The sequence below is a fragment of the Akebia trifoliata genome, chromosome 1, assembly GCF_017979445.1.
Source record: "Akebia trifoliata isolate Shusen 1 chromosome 1, ASM1797944v1, whole genome shotgun sequence".
Classification (NCBI taxonomy): Eukaryota; Viridiplantae; Streptophyta; class Magnoliopsida; order Ranunculales; family Lardizabalaceae; genus Akebia; species Akebia trifoliata.
Genome location: NC_141375.1, coordinates 3716743 through 3732742, shown reverse-complemented (window position 1 = coordinate 3732742; position 16000 = coordinate 3716743). Strand labels below are relative to the sequence as shown.

The window sequence follows — 16000 nt, the reverse complement described above, 5'->3', positions numbered from 1 at the left end:
TTTTCGATGAACAGAGTCACCGAATTCTCTGGCTTACTGAAAATATTGCAATTGAAGCATGCCTTTTTCCTTCATCGATTTAATCATGGTTTTTTAAATAAGTTGTGGATTGTATAAACTTCGCAATATCGCAAACTTCACGTTTAAATCGCAAATTCTTTATGTTTAACTCAGAAAAAAGGAAACATGACCTTGACACACTTGTAAGAGAAGATAACATTGATGAAGCTGATAGTGGTGACCATTTTACCTGTGAAAGGACTACATTATAAGAATGACATTGATTTTGACTTGTTGATGAATCCTAAAACTTGGACTCATAATGTGAAAAAAGTTCATATTCAACAGACCATGGCATCAAATTTTTCATTGTCGAATTATTTTCTTTCGACTGGTCAAAACCATCAATTTAATGGATGATGGGAGAAATTTGACGTCCTTAAGCCATCGAATCTATGGAACATCACAAATTACAAACGTCCTTGACCATCAAGTTTTGGTTTCTAAATTCCAGGGGCCTTGGCCCGTCGAATTTTCCTGTAGAATTTTCCAATTTTCATGTAGTGACCCATGGTTACTTGGTGTGAATATGGATTATATGAATAATGAGATTTATTCTTTCCATATTGTAGTTTAATATGGAATTTGATGATATACTATGAGAACACCACCTTGTAGAAACAATTACATCACTCTAATCCTAGTTTGATTTTTTCAAGATTGTAACGAATTTTTTCATTGCCAACTTATTCTGAACTCTGACTTGGGTGACTGTAGTTGAACATGTTCAAGCCATCTCAATCCACTCTTTTAGTTTATTGCCTATTGGAAATACTCTTAAATGTATAATTTATTTCTATTTTATCTTTAGTTCTATTCTTTCCACTAAATAATCTAGAGATCTTCACTGCGTGAAAAATGGAGTAAATTCAAAGCCAAGGTTGGTTGAATTTGCTTGGATTTAGCCAAATTTGACAGACCTTGACTTAGAATTTACCCCTTTTGCACCTAGTGCTTCCTCTCTGCTATGCTCAATTTATTAACATGTTATGCATTTCTTATTAATAATGATACCTTCCTGGTTAAAATTCATGCTACGAAAATAAAAAGCAAGAGTTATAAAGAGAACATTTAACAAATTGTAGAATCTTACAAAAATCCTTTTGTGTTGCACCAAGATATGACCAATTTTCATTATAGGATTTTCTATAAAAAGCCACCACTGTAGCATGGTGATTGTATAATTACACAGAATTCATTCTTGATTTGGATTTCATTTTTTAAAGATCGCTGTTCATGGCATTTCATGCATTTCTTATGGGGTAGAAATGGCCGTAGTCAATAATTATCTTGCCAAAAAACCATTGGTCTCTGTTGACCTCCCTAGAACCATCCCTTGTGATCTTCCTTTTCGTGCCATTACAGCAAGAAGCACTCTTCAATATCATTCAATTAATCTTCATCTTCCTCATCTCCACTACTCCGACTATGCATGATTGTCGTAGTGGGTGCTTTTCGTCGTTCGACTTTTGATCTTCATGGGTTATTAAAATCTTACATGGCTAAAAATGATCAATAAATTTGATTCTTCATGTAGATCACATCCATCAAATAATAAGAGGGGACACTTTTTGTACCAAAAACTCGATATTTTATATCAGTGTGTAACACACTACTACAACAGATTCTATTGCATTAGGATATGTAAAACAAGTAGTCAAACTGATAATTTAACAAAGAATCTGCTCATCTGAACAATTTAGTAGTACTAGTTGTTGACCCAAAACTGAGCTTGGAGATAATCAATCACCTTCTTGTCAACTTGGAAAGCCTTGGCAAGAACATCATCTGAGATGGGTGGCTTCGAACCGAAGACCGCATTAGCAATAGTTATGACACCCGGGTTCTGGCTGCTTAGTCCAGCAATGGCGAGTGCGTTAGTGTGACCCACATGAATTGGAAGTGAATGAGTCCAATGGGGAACACAAACACATCACCCTTGTTGAGAATCTTAGTGATTAGACGGTTATCAAGGTTGGAAGTGACGAAACTGACATAGAGTGTACCCTCCAAGATTGTTAGAATCTCGGTGGCTCGGGGATGTTGTGGGGTGGGTTTAGACCTAAGGGTGTGTAGTCTATGTGAACTAAGGAAGCGCCGAAGGTGTTGAGTCCTGGTATTTGGGCTACATTAACTTGCGTGACATTTGACCCAACTTTGTTCGCCGTGTTTCCAGGTATATTGAGCCCAGAAAGGAAGAAATCATTAGCTGTAACATACTTGGGGTCCTTGCAAAACTTCCCATTTACAAACACTGCAAATAAAAGTTAAATGAAAATTAAGTGATTGTCCAGTTAATAATTCTCCAACAGTCCAACTGTAGACACCCCATTTTTGCACTCGCCTGATTAATCAACTCGTCAATCCGATTACAACGGTTTTCAATGATGGATGTTTATTCCAATGCTCTATTTGGTTACCAAATGTGTTTCAAAAATTCGGATGAGGTATCTCAAACTAACAAAACGTTAGAAACCATGCTACACTAAGAAAATATAACCATAAAAGCCTAGAAATCATCATTTTTCAGACAAAAGAAGCTTTACAATAAAAATCACTAAAAAGTGATCAAATTACCAAAATACCCCTAACATCAAAACATCCCTAGAGCCAATTGTACGCTTAGGAAAATCCTTTCAAACACATAAAACAACAAATCAAAACCAAATAAACCATTTCCAATTTTCAGAAAATTCGATAAAATTATGAAAATACCCCTCATAAAGTTCACAACCATTTTGCACAAAAAATTTCATAAATGACACAAACTAATAACTTAAAATGCAAAAAGTCCTCTCCGAGGGCAAAACGATATTTTTTTATAATTTTAATAATTAAAAATTCTGAAATTAATAATTAAAACATTAATTAATGTAAAGTGAAATCCTAATTAAAATTAAAGTCAATCAAGTAAGACTTAAGTCAAAATCCTAAAATCATGTCAATCAAGTGAGACTTAAGTCAAAACCCTAATCAATCTAATAAGACCAAAGTCAAAACCCTAATAGAATTCTAATTAAACTCTAAAACTATCTAAAATAATTCTAATTAAACATTAACTCTATATAAAATAATTCTAATTAAACACTAACTCTATCTAAAAAGCACCTAAAAAAAATCTATAAATAGGGGTCTCTACAACCAATTTTGTATCCGAGAGAAAATCCTAGAAAAAGTTGGTCAAGAAGCCTCCCCAACCTTTCTAAAACCCAAATTTTGAAGTCCTAACTCCTTACCTAGCATCCATATCCCAACTTTAGCTCAAAAAACATCTAAAAACTCTTCTAAAACACCTTGAAATTCATAAAAAAAAATCAGAAAACTCACAGATCTAAAAAAAAAATACCTCAACTCAGATATCAGAAATTAGATCTGGTGACGGGCAAATAGCAAGGAAATACATACGAATATACTCTCCGCTAGTGCTGAGGGAATCATTGTAATCTGCGAGGTAATTTTCTTTTTATTTTTTATTATTATTATTTATTTTTTGATCTATTGTGCAATGTAATCACTTTGGGGAATAATAAAAATCGACGTTTGCTGAGCGGGGTTGGTGCCTAACACCTTCCAACCCCGTAACGTGATCCATATCTTTTAGAGTTAATGCTCGGTTCTTAGACCGTAATAAGTAGGTGGCGACTCCCAAACCTCAAAAATCAAAAGCAGATCCACTCACCCCATAGATCAAGGGCGCTTTCAGTGACGACTCCGTTGGAGATTATTGAAGATCAAACTTGACAAGCCCCAAGTATGGGAACATTGCCAAATCGACCTAATTTTTTTTCATTTATTTATTTAGTTTGGTTTATTTTATTTGTTTATTTATTTATTTTTATTTTTGTGACTTGATTGTGGATTGTTTATTTGAATTTTGGGTATTGTATTTTTGTTTTTGATCCAATTAAAAGGCACTTTTTGATGACCCTTAACAATGAAAGATTCAAATTGACATATAAATTGAGAATGGAATCATGGTGATTGGGATGAGTGTCATGGATTTTACCTTTTTTTTTAAAATAAAATTTGGATGAAAATTTTTTAGCACGTTACTATGCATGGGTGGCGAGTTTTGAAAATAAATTATTTGTAAGTAATGCACTAAGAAACAAAAAAAAAAAAAAAAAAATTATCTTTTTTAATGTTGTTCATGATAAGGAGATAATTCCAAGAAAAAAAATCAGAAAAAAAGAATTGCAAAAAAAGAAAATTCTATGCGTGGTGTGCCATTAACAGAAAACAATTTTTTTTATTTTCATCTTCTTCTCATATAATTATTTGTGAGTGATACATTAAGAAACAAAAAAAGTGCCTTTTTTAATGTTGTTCGTGATGAAGAGAGAATTCCAAGAAAAAAAATTACAAAAAAAAATCACAAAATAAAATAAAATAAATTTGCGTGGTGTGTTGTTAGCAGAATCTGTTTTTGTTGTTTTCTATCTTCTTCTCCACAAAGAAGAGGACGAAAATCAGCAAACAGAGAGAGATGTTTATCTCTCTCTCTCTCCTCTCTTCGTTCTCTTTCAAAGATTTAACAACCTCCTTCTTCAACGCTATTACCTTTTCTTTCTTCAATTTTGTTTATTTAGAAGTTCATAAAATTTAGAGGAAAGTATTTTTCCTCTCCTAAATTAAAAGCTTAACCATTAATTATTTAAAAAATATCTTAAAACAACCTCTATATTTTATAAAATTAAAACAAAATGTTATTTGCTTAGCCAAAAATAATATTAATATTAATAATAATGAAAACACTTGGTAAATTAGTAAGGAAAGTTTTCTGACTACATCACCTTATGACATCCAAAAACATCATCTGATGCCACATGGTTGTGAAGGACAAAATTATATGAAGTTTGAAAATAAGAATTAAAAGAAAGTTATTTTTACCATTAAACGTAGTTTATGGTTATGTGACAATATTTCTAGTTATGGTATTTTATTTTTGGGGTTGGAAGTGTAACTTATTTTTTTCAATAACGATTAGAATTTTATTAAACATGTTATATATAGGTTGGGTCAAGTATACTTATTTATAAATGGGTTGGGTTTGAGTTTGATAATGAAAACGCCCTCGATCCGCGGGGTGCGCAGATCCGCTTTTGACCCTTGAGGTTTGGGAGTCGCCACCTAGTTATTGTGGTCTAGGAACCAAACTGACTCTAAAATGGATAAAAAGGAACTAATCTACTATAGAGAAATCTGAATACGGAGATCATGTTACGGGGTTGGAAGGTGTTAGGCACCAACCCCGCCCGGCCAATGCCGGTCTATACTTATTCCCAATATAACTACATCGCTAATGATAAAATCTAGATTAAAAAAATAATAAAAAAACCTTACCTTCGATCTGCAAAAGTACTATTCCCTCAGATCTGAAAAATAGTTCCTTGTACCGTACTCCTTGCTTTGTTTTGTTCCCGGATCTGATTTCTGATCTCCGAGGCAAGGTGTCTCCTTCTTGGATGTGGATGCTTTGAATTTGTGGTGGATTTTTTGGGTATTTTTGAAAGGTTTCTAGGTATTTTTTAGGCTAAAATCGGAGTAGGGGTGTTAGGGAAGGAGTTGGGGCTCCAAAATTAGGATTTTGGGGAGGTTGTGGAGGCTTCTTCACCTACTTTTTCTAGGGTTTCTTTTTTGATACGAAAATAGGGTGTGGAGGCTCATATTTATAAAGTTTTTAGAAGCATTAGGGTTTGATTAGGGTTTCAATTTGGGTTTTGACTTAGTCTTTAGGGTTTTAGGGTTTTGACTTTAGTCTTATGAGATTGACTTGATTAGTTTTAGATTAGGGTTTGGATTTAGGGTTTTGACCTTAGTCTTATGAGATTGACTTGATTAGTTTAGATTAGGGTTTTAATTTAGGATTTTGACTTTAGTCTTATGAGATTGACTTTAATTTTGACTTCAGTCTTGCTTGATTGACTTTAATTTTGACTTTAGTCTCACTTGATTGACCTTGACTTCTGTCTTGCTTGATTTACTTTTATTTTGACTTTGGTCTTATTTGATTGACTTTAATATCTTGACTTTAGTCTTGCTTGATTGATTTTAAATTTTTGGAGAACCCCTTTCTATTATATCTTTAATTCTTTGGACCCCCAAATGGAGGGGTCCTTAAAGAAATATCCCACGAACCCTCAACAATTTTGCCTGAGAGTCCAATTAATCGATTTTTTAGGTTCAACTTTTTAAATTAATTTCATTAATGTTTCACTTTAATTATTTAATGTTTTATTTATTAATTTCGAATTTTTTAATTATAAAAATTGTGAAATTACCGTTTTGCCCTCGGAGAGGATTTTTTACGTTTTAAGTCGTTTTTCAATGTTCCAAGATGTTTTGGAATCAATTTTTCGTAAGGAATTCAATGGGAATGTTGGCTTTTGTCATTTATGAAGTTTTTTGTATGAAATGATCGTGAACTTTATGAGGGGTATTTTCGTAATTTTGTCAAATTTTGTGAAAATTGGCGAAGTGGTTTACTTGGTTTCGATTTATTGTTTTATGTGTTTGAGTGGGTTTTCCTAAGCGTAATGCAGGCTCTAGAGTTGTTTTGATGTTAGGGGTATTTTGGTAATTTAGTGATTTTTATCGTGAAGCTTCTTTTTATTGCAAGATGATGATTCTATGTTTCTGGGGTCGTATTTTCTTAGCGTAGCGTGGTTTCTAAGTTTTGTCAGTTCGAGATACCTCATCCGGATTTCTGAAACATATCTGGTAACAAAATGAAGCATTGGAATAGACATCCATCATTGGGAACCTTTGCGATCGGGTCGACGACTTGATTAATCAGGCGGATGCAAAAATGGGGTGTCTACAGAAAAATTTCATAATATCCTTACCTCCACATGACATAAACACAACACAACCTCACCCATCGCCACCCCTAACCGAGGTCCACATTTGAGACATGTGGAATGTCACGTTGGTCCAAATGCACCTCATCCCTCTTGATTTGTGGTCAAGATCAGGTTTGAAAAAGCAAAATCCTGAAACAAACACATTTTTGAGCTTGAGTTTGAAAATGGACAGCTGATGAACTCCAAGATTTAAAATTTAAATCTAATAATGAAAAAATCATTTTTTTTCAATTTGATTTTTTTGGAAATTCATAAAATTTCATGTTCTACATACACAGGGCACCTGATGGTAGTTTTTGGTGTCACATTGGCATGTGTTCCATAGAGATGGATGGACCTTTGGTCCATATATATATACAGACACCGTTCAAGGGACAAAAGGTTTCGGAAATATGGGGTTAGAAGTTTCATAATGGGCTTTTTTTTTTTTTTTGTAAGGTTGATTGCAATAGTGAGGAGATCATCTTCACAAAATCAACCCATTTTGAAACTTCTAACCCCATCGAAAGTAGTTTACAAGTAATTCATAGTCCATAATTCTTCACCTTGTAAAATTGGAGTTACAAGTTTCAAAATGGGTTGATTTTTTTGTGAAAACGATCTCCTCACCGAAAAGGTCATCCTAACAAAAAATCAACTCATTCTAAAACTTCTAACCTATAAAATTGTGAACCGCCGATTTTTTTACCGTTATTTGTAAATCACTTTTGATGGGGTTAGAAGTTTTAGATTGGACTAATTTTTTTTTTCAGATGATTTCTTCACCATAGAGATCCTCCTCACAAAAAAAATAGCCCAATTCATAACTTTTAAAGTTGTGATAATATGACGCCCCTCTCTGACATGCGCCCCCATCACAAAATCATAGGTCATTTGTCTCAGGATATACTAGACAAAGATTTATGGTTATGCGTATCCCGAAGCAAATGATCCACAATTTTGTGAGGAGAGCGTATGGGGACATATGTCAAAGACGGGTGTTAGAAAATCATTACACACACATACACATATAAGGGAGTGATCAAGGGACATAAGTAAAAACATATACAAAAAAATGTATTTTTCTAGAAGTTTTTGATTGCGTTGATTCTTTATGATGATGATCTCTATGTGAGAAAATCATCCTCACAAAATATCAGCCCAATCTGAAACTTCTAAATCCATCAAAAGTGATTTACAAATTATTGGTAAAAATTTGATGATCCACATTCTAAATAACTTTTGATGGGGTTAGAAGATTCGGATTGGGCTGATTTTTTTGTGAGGATTATCTATAGGGGAGTAATCAAGGGACATAAGTAAAAACATATATAAAAACAAACATTTTTCAAAATATGGGATAGAAGTTTTGGATTGAGCTGAATTTTTGCAATGATGGCCTCTATGATAAGAAGATGAGAAATAATCCTCACAAAAAATCAGCCCAATCTGAAACTTTTAAATCCATCAAAAGTGGTTTACAAATTACTGATAAAAATTCGACAATCCACATTCTAAATCACTTTTGATGGGGTTAGAAGGTTCAGATTGAGCTGATTTTTTGTGAGAATGCAAAAAAATCAACTCAATCTAAAACTTCTAACCCATGTTTTGAAAATGTTTGTTTTTATATATGTTTTTACTTATGTCCCTTGAGCATTCCCCTATATGTGTATATGTGTGTGTGTAATGATTTTCTGACATCCCTCTTTGACATATGTCCTGATGAGTAGGTTTTATACCTATAAATTAACCACTTTTAAATATAATATTTTGTTAATTTTAGAGTCTTTTAGTTGTTTTTAGTTAAGTTTAGTTTATTTTATACTTTTTAGGTGATTCTATGTTTTTATTTGATTTTTATTCTTATTTTGCAGTTTAGGAACAATATGGAACATTGGGATGTTTGCATATGTTTAGGAGAAATTCTAGATCCAACTTAGTTCTCTCTTGGAAGAAGGAAGCTAAGCATATAAGCTAAGAGAAAGTCTTCAAGCCGCAGCTTGATAGAAAATGAGGTCGCGGTGGGAATTCAAGAATTGCACAAGAGAAATATGAAAATACAAGCCGCGGCATGATATATTGGGAGGCCATGGCCTGCTTACGTTTCCAGATTTACACGTTAATTTTTGGGGCCAAATTAGAAACGGATTTTGGGACTCTTAAACCCTAATAACTCCGTACCTATAAATAGGAAAGTTTAACCCTTATTCTAGAACAAAAGTTTTTGAATTTTTATTGGAGGCACAAGATCGAAAAGGAGGACGAGAGTTGGAGATTCGATTTTTGAATTTTATCTTTCTGAACTTTATCTCTTCTTTAGATATTTGTAATCTTTAAGAATGGCTGAATACTTTTGTGATTTTCTTTTCTTTTCAATGAAGAACTAATTTCTATTCTAGGGTTATAATGGAATCCATTCATGATATTTGATTAGTTTTCTTTCTTTCTTCTATGATCCCACATGTGATTGTTTATTCTATCCAATGTTTAATGCGAATTGATTAACTGATCATTGATTGAATTGATTTGGTGAACCTTAATAATATCGGCAGAGTTATTTTGTATTAATGACCTAGATAGATTAACATATGCTAATTTGAGATAGGAATATACTCAGGTTGCATGTGCATTCCTTATGAGAACTTATTCTTAATGAATTTTTCTTGATTTAATTCTCATAGGCATATAGGGAGTTAGTCTAAAAGGGTATTTTTACATGACTATCGGAAGAGGCTTGTAGAGAATTTAGTGTTCTTGGATGACAATCATAGTAGATTAATTTATCATAGAGGGAAGAAGAATTTAATCAAGTGGATTGTTTGGGGGAAATTATAAACCTAGATTTCATCACTCATTGATTTTAAACTTCAAATTTATTATTTACATTATTTTCTTGTTTAGTTTTAAATCCTATTTTTACTTTTGTTTGGATAAAATTAGATTGAGATAAATTGGTAATTAGCAATAGATTGGTATTTAGTCTGTGTGGGAACGATACTTTCTTATCACTTTATTACTTGTTTCGATACGTATATTTGCGTGCGTAAAATTAGACAACAAATTTTTAGCACCGCTGCCGGGGACTAATTTATTAATCTTTTTGTTAATATTAATTCAATCATATTTGATTTTAGACCAAAAAAAAAAAAAATTTGTAGGTATTTGGCTAGTGTATGCGTAGTACGGGAAATTCGGAGCTTGTTCCTTTCGATCTTGAGATTGTGAAAACTTGTCGAAGAAATAGAAAGAATAAGTGAGAAGCTTCTCAACACCATACAATGGCCGACCAAACTAATGGTAATGAAGGTCCTAAGTCTATGCAGGACTATGTTGTTCCATTGGTGGATGGGATTCACACTAATATTCGTCATCCAACGATACAAGCCAACAATTTTGAACTCAAGCCGGCTACTATTCAGATGATACAAGCATTTCAGTTTGGGGGTTCACATGTCGAAGATCCCAATGCACATTTAGCTAATTTTCTAGAGATATGTGCTACTTTCAAGTATAACGGTGTTGATGATGATGCCATCCGGTTGCGACTATTTCCGTTCTCATTGAGGGACATGGCGAAGAATTGGTTGAACTCATTACCAAGAGAGTCTATCACCACTTGGGATGACTTGGTGAAAAAGTTCCTCGCTAAATATTTTCCACCGTCAAAAACTGCAAAGTTGAGGAATGATATCACTACTTTCGTGCAGTTGGACAGTGAATCTCTTTATGAAGCCTGGGAGAGGTACAAAGATTTACTTCGAAAATGTCCTCATCATGCTCTACCGGAATGGTTGATCATCCAAATTTTTTACAATGGGTTAGTTGGATCTATTAGAACTATTGTTGATGCTGTAGCAAGTGGATCTCTTATGGCAAAGACATTTGAGGATGGGTATAATTTATTGGAAGAGATGGCCTCGAACAACTTCCAACACCATACAGAGAGGATGAATCCAAGAAAAATAGCAGGAGTGCATGAATTAGATGTTCTTACTGCTTTAACATCTCAAGTGGCATCGTTATCTAAGAAATTTGATTCATTTGGAGTTCATGCCATTCAAACTCTTACCATTACATGCAAGGTTTGTGGAGACAATCATTCAGGAGATATGTACCCTGATAATCCAGAGTCTCTCAATTTTGTTGGTAGTAGGCAGAATAACCCATATTCTAACTATTACAATCCGAGCTGGAAAAATCATCTGAATTTCTCATGGAGTAACAATAATCAAGTTGAGGCCTCTTCATCTACAAAGCCCATGTTTCAATCGAGTTATCATCCTCAAGCTCCCCTTAGAGAAAAGAAGCCTTCTTTGGAAGATCTAATGCATCAGATGGGAACCAACACTAATCAATTCATGACAAATACTAATCAGTTCATGACAGAGACTAGAACTCAACTCCAAAGCCAAGCTACTTCTATTCGAAATATAGAAATTCAGTTGGGTCAGCTGGCTTCAACAATTAATAACCGTCCACAAGGAACCTTGCCTAGCAATACAGAGACTAATCCGAAAAGAGATGGTAAGGAACACTGCAAGGCTATCACATTGAGGAATGGAAAAGAACTGAATGATGTTGTCAAGGAACCAAAAGAACCAAATGTTTTAGTGGCAGAAGAAACAGTTTCTAAAGAGAAGGGTGAACAAGAGAAAGAAGCTACAAACCAGGAGCATAAAAAATTGGGCTTAGAAAATATTACTCCCTACAACTCACCCCCACCATTTCCTCAACGTTTCAAGAAACAAAAACATGACGAGCAGTTTGCAAAGTTTTTGAATGTATTCAAGAAATTGCGTATTAATATCCTATTCGCTGAAGCTCTGGAGCAAATGCCAAGTTATGCCAAGTTTTTGAAATATATCTTGACTAAAAAGAGACGATTGAGTGAATTTGAAACAGTGGGTTTGACTGAAGAGTGCAATGCTATCATTCAAAAGAAACTTCCAACAAAGCTTAAGGATCCAGGGAGCGTTACTATACCGTGCACAATAGGCAACCAATTCTCTAGTAGAGTTTTGTGTGATTTGGGGGCTAGTATTAATCTAATGCCATTGTCTATATTTCAAAAATTGGGATTGGGAGAAGCATGGCCTACTACTGTGACACTCCAGTTAGCGGATAAATCACTAAAATATCCAAGGGAAAAAATTGAAGATGTACTTGTTAAGGTTGACAAATTTATATTCCCTGTGGATTTTATTGTTCTTGATATGGAGGAAGATAAGGATGTTCCAATCATTCTTGGCAGACCATTCTTAGCCACAGGCAGAACTCTTATTGATGTGCAAAAAGGGGAGCTTACTATGAGAGTTCTAGATCAAGAGGTGAAATATAATGTTTTCAAAGCTATGAAGTTCCCCACTGAAGAGCCTGAAGATTGTTATAGAATTGATGTAGTAGACACATGTGTTCGACATAATCATGAAGAAACACCCCCATTTGACCAGCATTAAATAGCAATAATTAATGCATACAATGAGGATAGTTTAGAGTTGGTGAATTACTTGGAGGCTACGCCAAAATTCACTCGTTCTAAGCCAAAGTTTGAATTGTTAGACATGCCATCATTGGGTTCTCATTCGAAGCCTTCAATTCAAGAACCGCCATCACTAGAACTCAAGCCTCTTCCTAGTCATTTGAGGTATGCTTTCCTTGGTGAATCATCCTCTTTGCCGGTTATTATTTCTGCCTCTCTTGAGCCTGAACAAGAAGATAAGTTATTAAGGGTGTTGCGAGAGTATAAGAAAACGTTGGGATGGTCCATAACAGATATTAAGGAGATTAGTCATTCTATTTGCATGCACAAATTTCTTATGGAGGATGATCATAAGCCCTCTATTGAACACCAACGTCAGCTTAACCCAATTATGAAAGAAGTAGTGAAAAAGGAGATTCTCAAGTGGCTTGATGCAGGCATAATTTATCCTATTTCTGATAGCTCATGGGTGAAATCGCCTCGACCCGTTTTCCACCAAATTGTGAATAAGGGTCCGATTGGTAAATGGGAGATAAGGAGTCGCCACCTAGTTTAGGTCTAGGAACCAAAATAACTCCAAAATAGATCGGGTCGGTCCACGGATCAGAGAAATGGGTAAGGGGTCAAATTACGGGTTTCGGAAGGCATCGAACCCACCCGATCGAGATGATCGGTCTCTACTACGATCCAAACTATCCTACAGTCCACAGATAGAAACTAAAGTCAAGATTATGGTCCAATCATCATCACCATCACCATCAAATTATATCAAATGTGATAAACGAATCCCAAGGCCAATACTCCCCAAATATCATATGATTCTCGAATTCCGCACAAAAATGAAAATATTTGAAAAGGCCTAAATTCTAGATCATGCTTCAAGGCTCACATGGCAAGATATTCCTATTACAAATCCAAATGTACCAATATTTTTTGAATAGACTAAAATAAGAATTTATAAAAAATTTCTAAATTAGAAAATCGTGAACATGAAATTTCTAATTTGGTAACTCATAGAATATCTAAATTTAAAATTTAAAATTTCCTAAATTGGGAATTTATGAAAATATGAGAATTTCCCAAATTAGAAATAAACTTCCCAAAATAGGAATTTCCAAATATGATGAGTTCCCAATTAAAATTTTATAAAAAGATTTCCAAGTTAGAGAATTGTCAATATTGGTTTTCCCAAATTAGTAAGCTATGATCTTTTCAATAACCCATTTTTTTCACATGCACACAAATCAGCGAGTTGACTCGTTGACATTGTTTTGAAACATAAGATATGTTTTCCCTTCCCAATGTCCACCAAAATCAGTGAGTCAACTCACATGTCCATTTCATCAAAAAAAAAAATCCAATTTTGAAATTCCTATGCACACCAAAAATCAGTGAATTGGCTCCCATGTCAATTTTATCAGAAAAAAAATCGATTTCCATTTCCTATGCACACATGCAAATCGGTGAGTTAACTCAATGTCCATTTTGTTGATAAATTAATTTTGAAATTCCAATGTACATAGAAATCAGCGAGTTAACTCACGTGGCAATATTATTAAAAAGAAAATTGATTTTAAACTCATATGTGCATACAAATCAGTGAGTTAACTCACATGGCAGCTTTACCAAAAATCAATTTTAAACCTCATGTGTGCAAAAATCAGTGAGTTGACTCACATGTACATTTTAAAAGAAATCGATTTTAATGCTCCTCATGCACATACCAATCAGCGAGTTGACTCATACATTAATTCTGTTAAAAAACCAATTTTGAAATTTCGATGTACACACAAATCAGCGAGTTAACTCGATGCTCATTTCATAAAAAAATATGATTTTAAACCTCCAATGTGCACAAAAAATCAGTGACTTGATTCATATGCATATTATTTAAAAAAAATCGATTTTAAAAATCCCATGTGCACAAAAGGTCAGCGAGTCGACTCACGTGCTTATTATTCAAAAATTGATATTAAACTTCTATGCACACCAATAAAAAACAGCAAGTCGATTTAATAATAAATAAAAAAACTATGAAATTGTGAATAAATAGAAAACTTGCCTTCAATCGAATAACGTTGGATGTTGGGATCCCTTTAAAAGCCTCGAAATACCGTGAGACGCCAAAGAATACAAGAATAGGCTGAGATGATGGCTGCTATTAAAAATTGATTTTTCTTCTTCTTCTTTTTTATTCCTTTTTCTTGTCTGCTGTCCAGAGAATAGAGAGCGTTCAGGGATGTAGGCGTGCGAGAGAGGCTGTGATAGAACGAGGATGGTAGCGTTGCCACTAAAAGGACTGTAATAGCTATGGGTGGTGGCTGAATGTGAGAGGGAGTCTATGAATGGTAGTTGGACGAGAGAGAAAGGATGTGAGTGATGGCTGAATACGAGAGAGAAGCCATGATAAGATGCTGCACGTGAGAGAGAGACCGTGAGCAATGATGGCCACATTGCCACTGGAAGGGCTGTGATGTTTGAATGGGACAGAGAATTTGTGAGTAAAACGTGAGAACATGAGGGTAGAGAAGTAACCGGGCGGTGGCTGTTGCAAGAAGGTGAGCACTGCTGTAAGGAGGCGTCAAAGAGGGAAGGAGGAAGTTGATGAGTTGCTCCCTTTTTCTGAAAAAAAAAGTTCTGGAGAGAGAGACGTTGTTGCTGTTTTTTATGGAAAGAGAGGGTGTTGCTGCAGGGACGTGAGGATGAAGAAGGGATGGAATGAAGGTTGGGTGTTAATGAGGATCATGAAGATGACTGTCAAGGTGGGTGATGGAGAGAACAAGGGAGAACAATGGTTGGCTGCTGTAATGGGACTGAAGAGGACGATGGGCTGTTGTAATCTGAGAAGGAGGTAGGTTCCTTCCACTTTTACACCTCTTCTATGCTTTCCTTCTTCCTACTTCTTTCTTTTTTGGTTCTTTTTTATTGCTATCCTATGAGAGTTACATGAGAGAAGACTGAAAGAAAGTAGCTCTTTCTGTCCAAAACGTTAGACCTCTTTTGTGTTGTCCCTCCAGAATATCAGCCTCTTTTTCCTATCAACAGGAAAACCCAAAAAAAAAACCTCCTCTTCTTGATAGTACGCATCCTCTATATAGAGAAAATGTTTCCATTTTTTGATCCTCTATTTTTCTCTTTCTTTTATTTGTTTCTTTTTTTTGTATTGATTTTATTTTTCATTCTTGCTAACTTTGTCAACCGAACCTAGGAAAGTAGAGATTTTACTTCTAATTTTTTTTGTTTCTTAGAGGAGGTGATCCCACGCATCGCATAGGTTTTTAGTTTAAGTTTATCGGTTGGGTTGATTTGTTGGCTAATTTGTTTTAATTTCAATTTGAAAGTTGATTGGTTGATTTGGATTTTAATTTCAAGTTGATTGGTTGATTTAATTTGAATGTTGATTAGTCAATTTTATTTTTGGTTGGTTGCTCGCTTTTAATTTACATGTTGATTGGTCAATTAGAGTTTGATTTAAATATTATCGATTGCTTGGATTTTTATTTAAACATTGATGGGTTGATTAAATTTTGGTTTAAAGTTTTCAAATTAATTGTTTAAATTTTGTATCGGATTTTAATTGTTTAATTTTGAATTAAATTTTAAGTTTTAATTTTTT

At 34.2% G+C, this 16000-nt stretch overlaps 2 protein-coding genes and 1 non-coding gene across 3 annotated transcripts; 1 reads left to right on the top strand and 2 right to left on the bottom strand.

The window, feature by feature from the left end:
* Window positions 1-1206: 1206 nt before the first annotated feature.
* LOC147410429 (putative germin-like protein 2-2) lies at window positions 1207-15419 on the bottom strand. Its single transcript, XM_086435371.1, is given in 5 exon segments — window positions 1207-1953; window positions 1956-2105; window positions 2108-2314; window positions 6906-7052; window positions 12413-15419. Coding segments are annotated over 4 exon segments (555 nt in total). The 5' UTR covers window positions 6919-7052; window positions 12413-15419; the 3' UTR covers window positions 1207-1768.
* On the top strand, window positions 10184-12361 carry LOC147410430 (uncharacterized). The gene has a single exon (XM_086433006.1). It carries the CDS (start codon window positions 10184-10186, stop codon window positions 12359-12361), a length of 2178 nt encoding a protein of 725 aa, XP_086289132.1.
* Window positions 10580-10686, bottom strand: LOC147410431 (small nucleolar RNA R71). The gene has a single exon (XR_015182830.1). It is a non-coding gene; the product is annotated as a small nucleolar RNA R71 (small nucleolar RNA).
* Window positions 15420-16000: the final 581 nt, after the last annotated feature.

Bases quoted from the DNA above. Each gene is read 5' to 3' on its own strand.
- LOC147410430 (XM_086433006.1), top strand. From the start codon at position 10,184: ATGGCCGACCAAACTAATGGTAATGAAGGTCCTAAGTCTATGCAGGAC.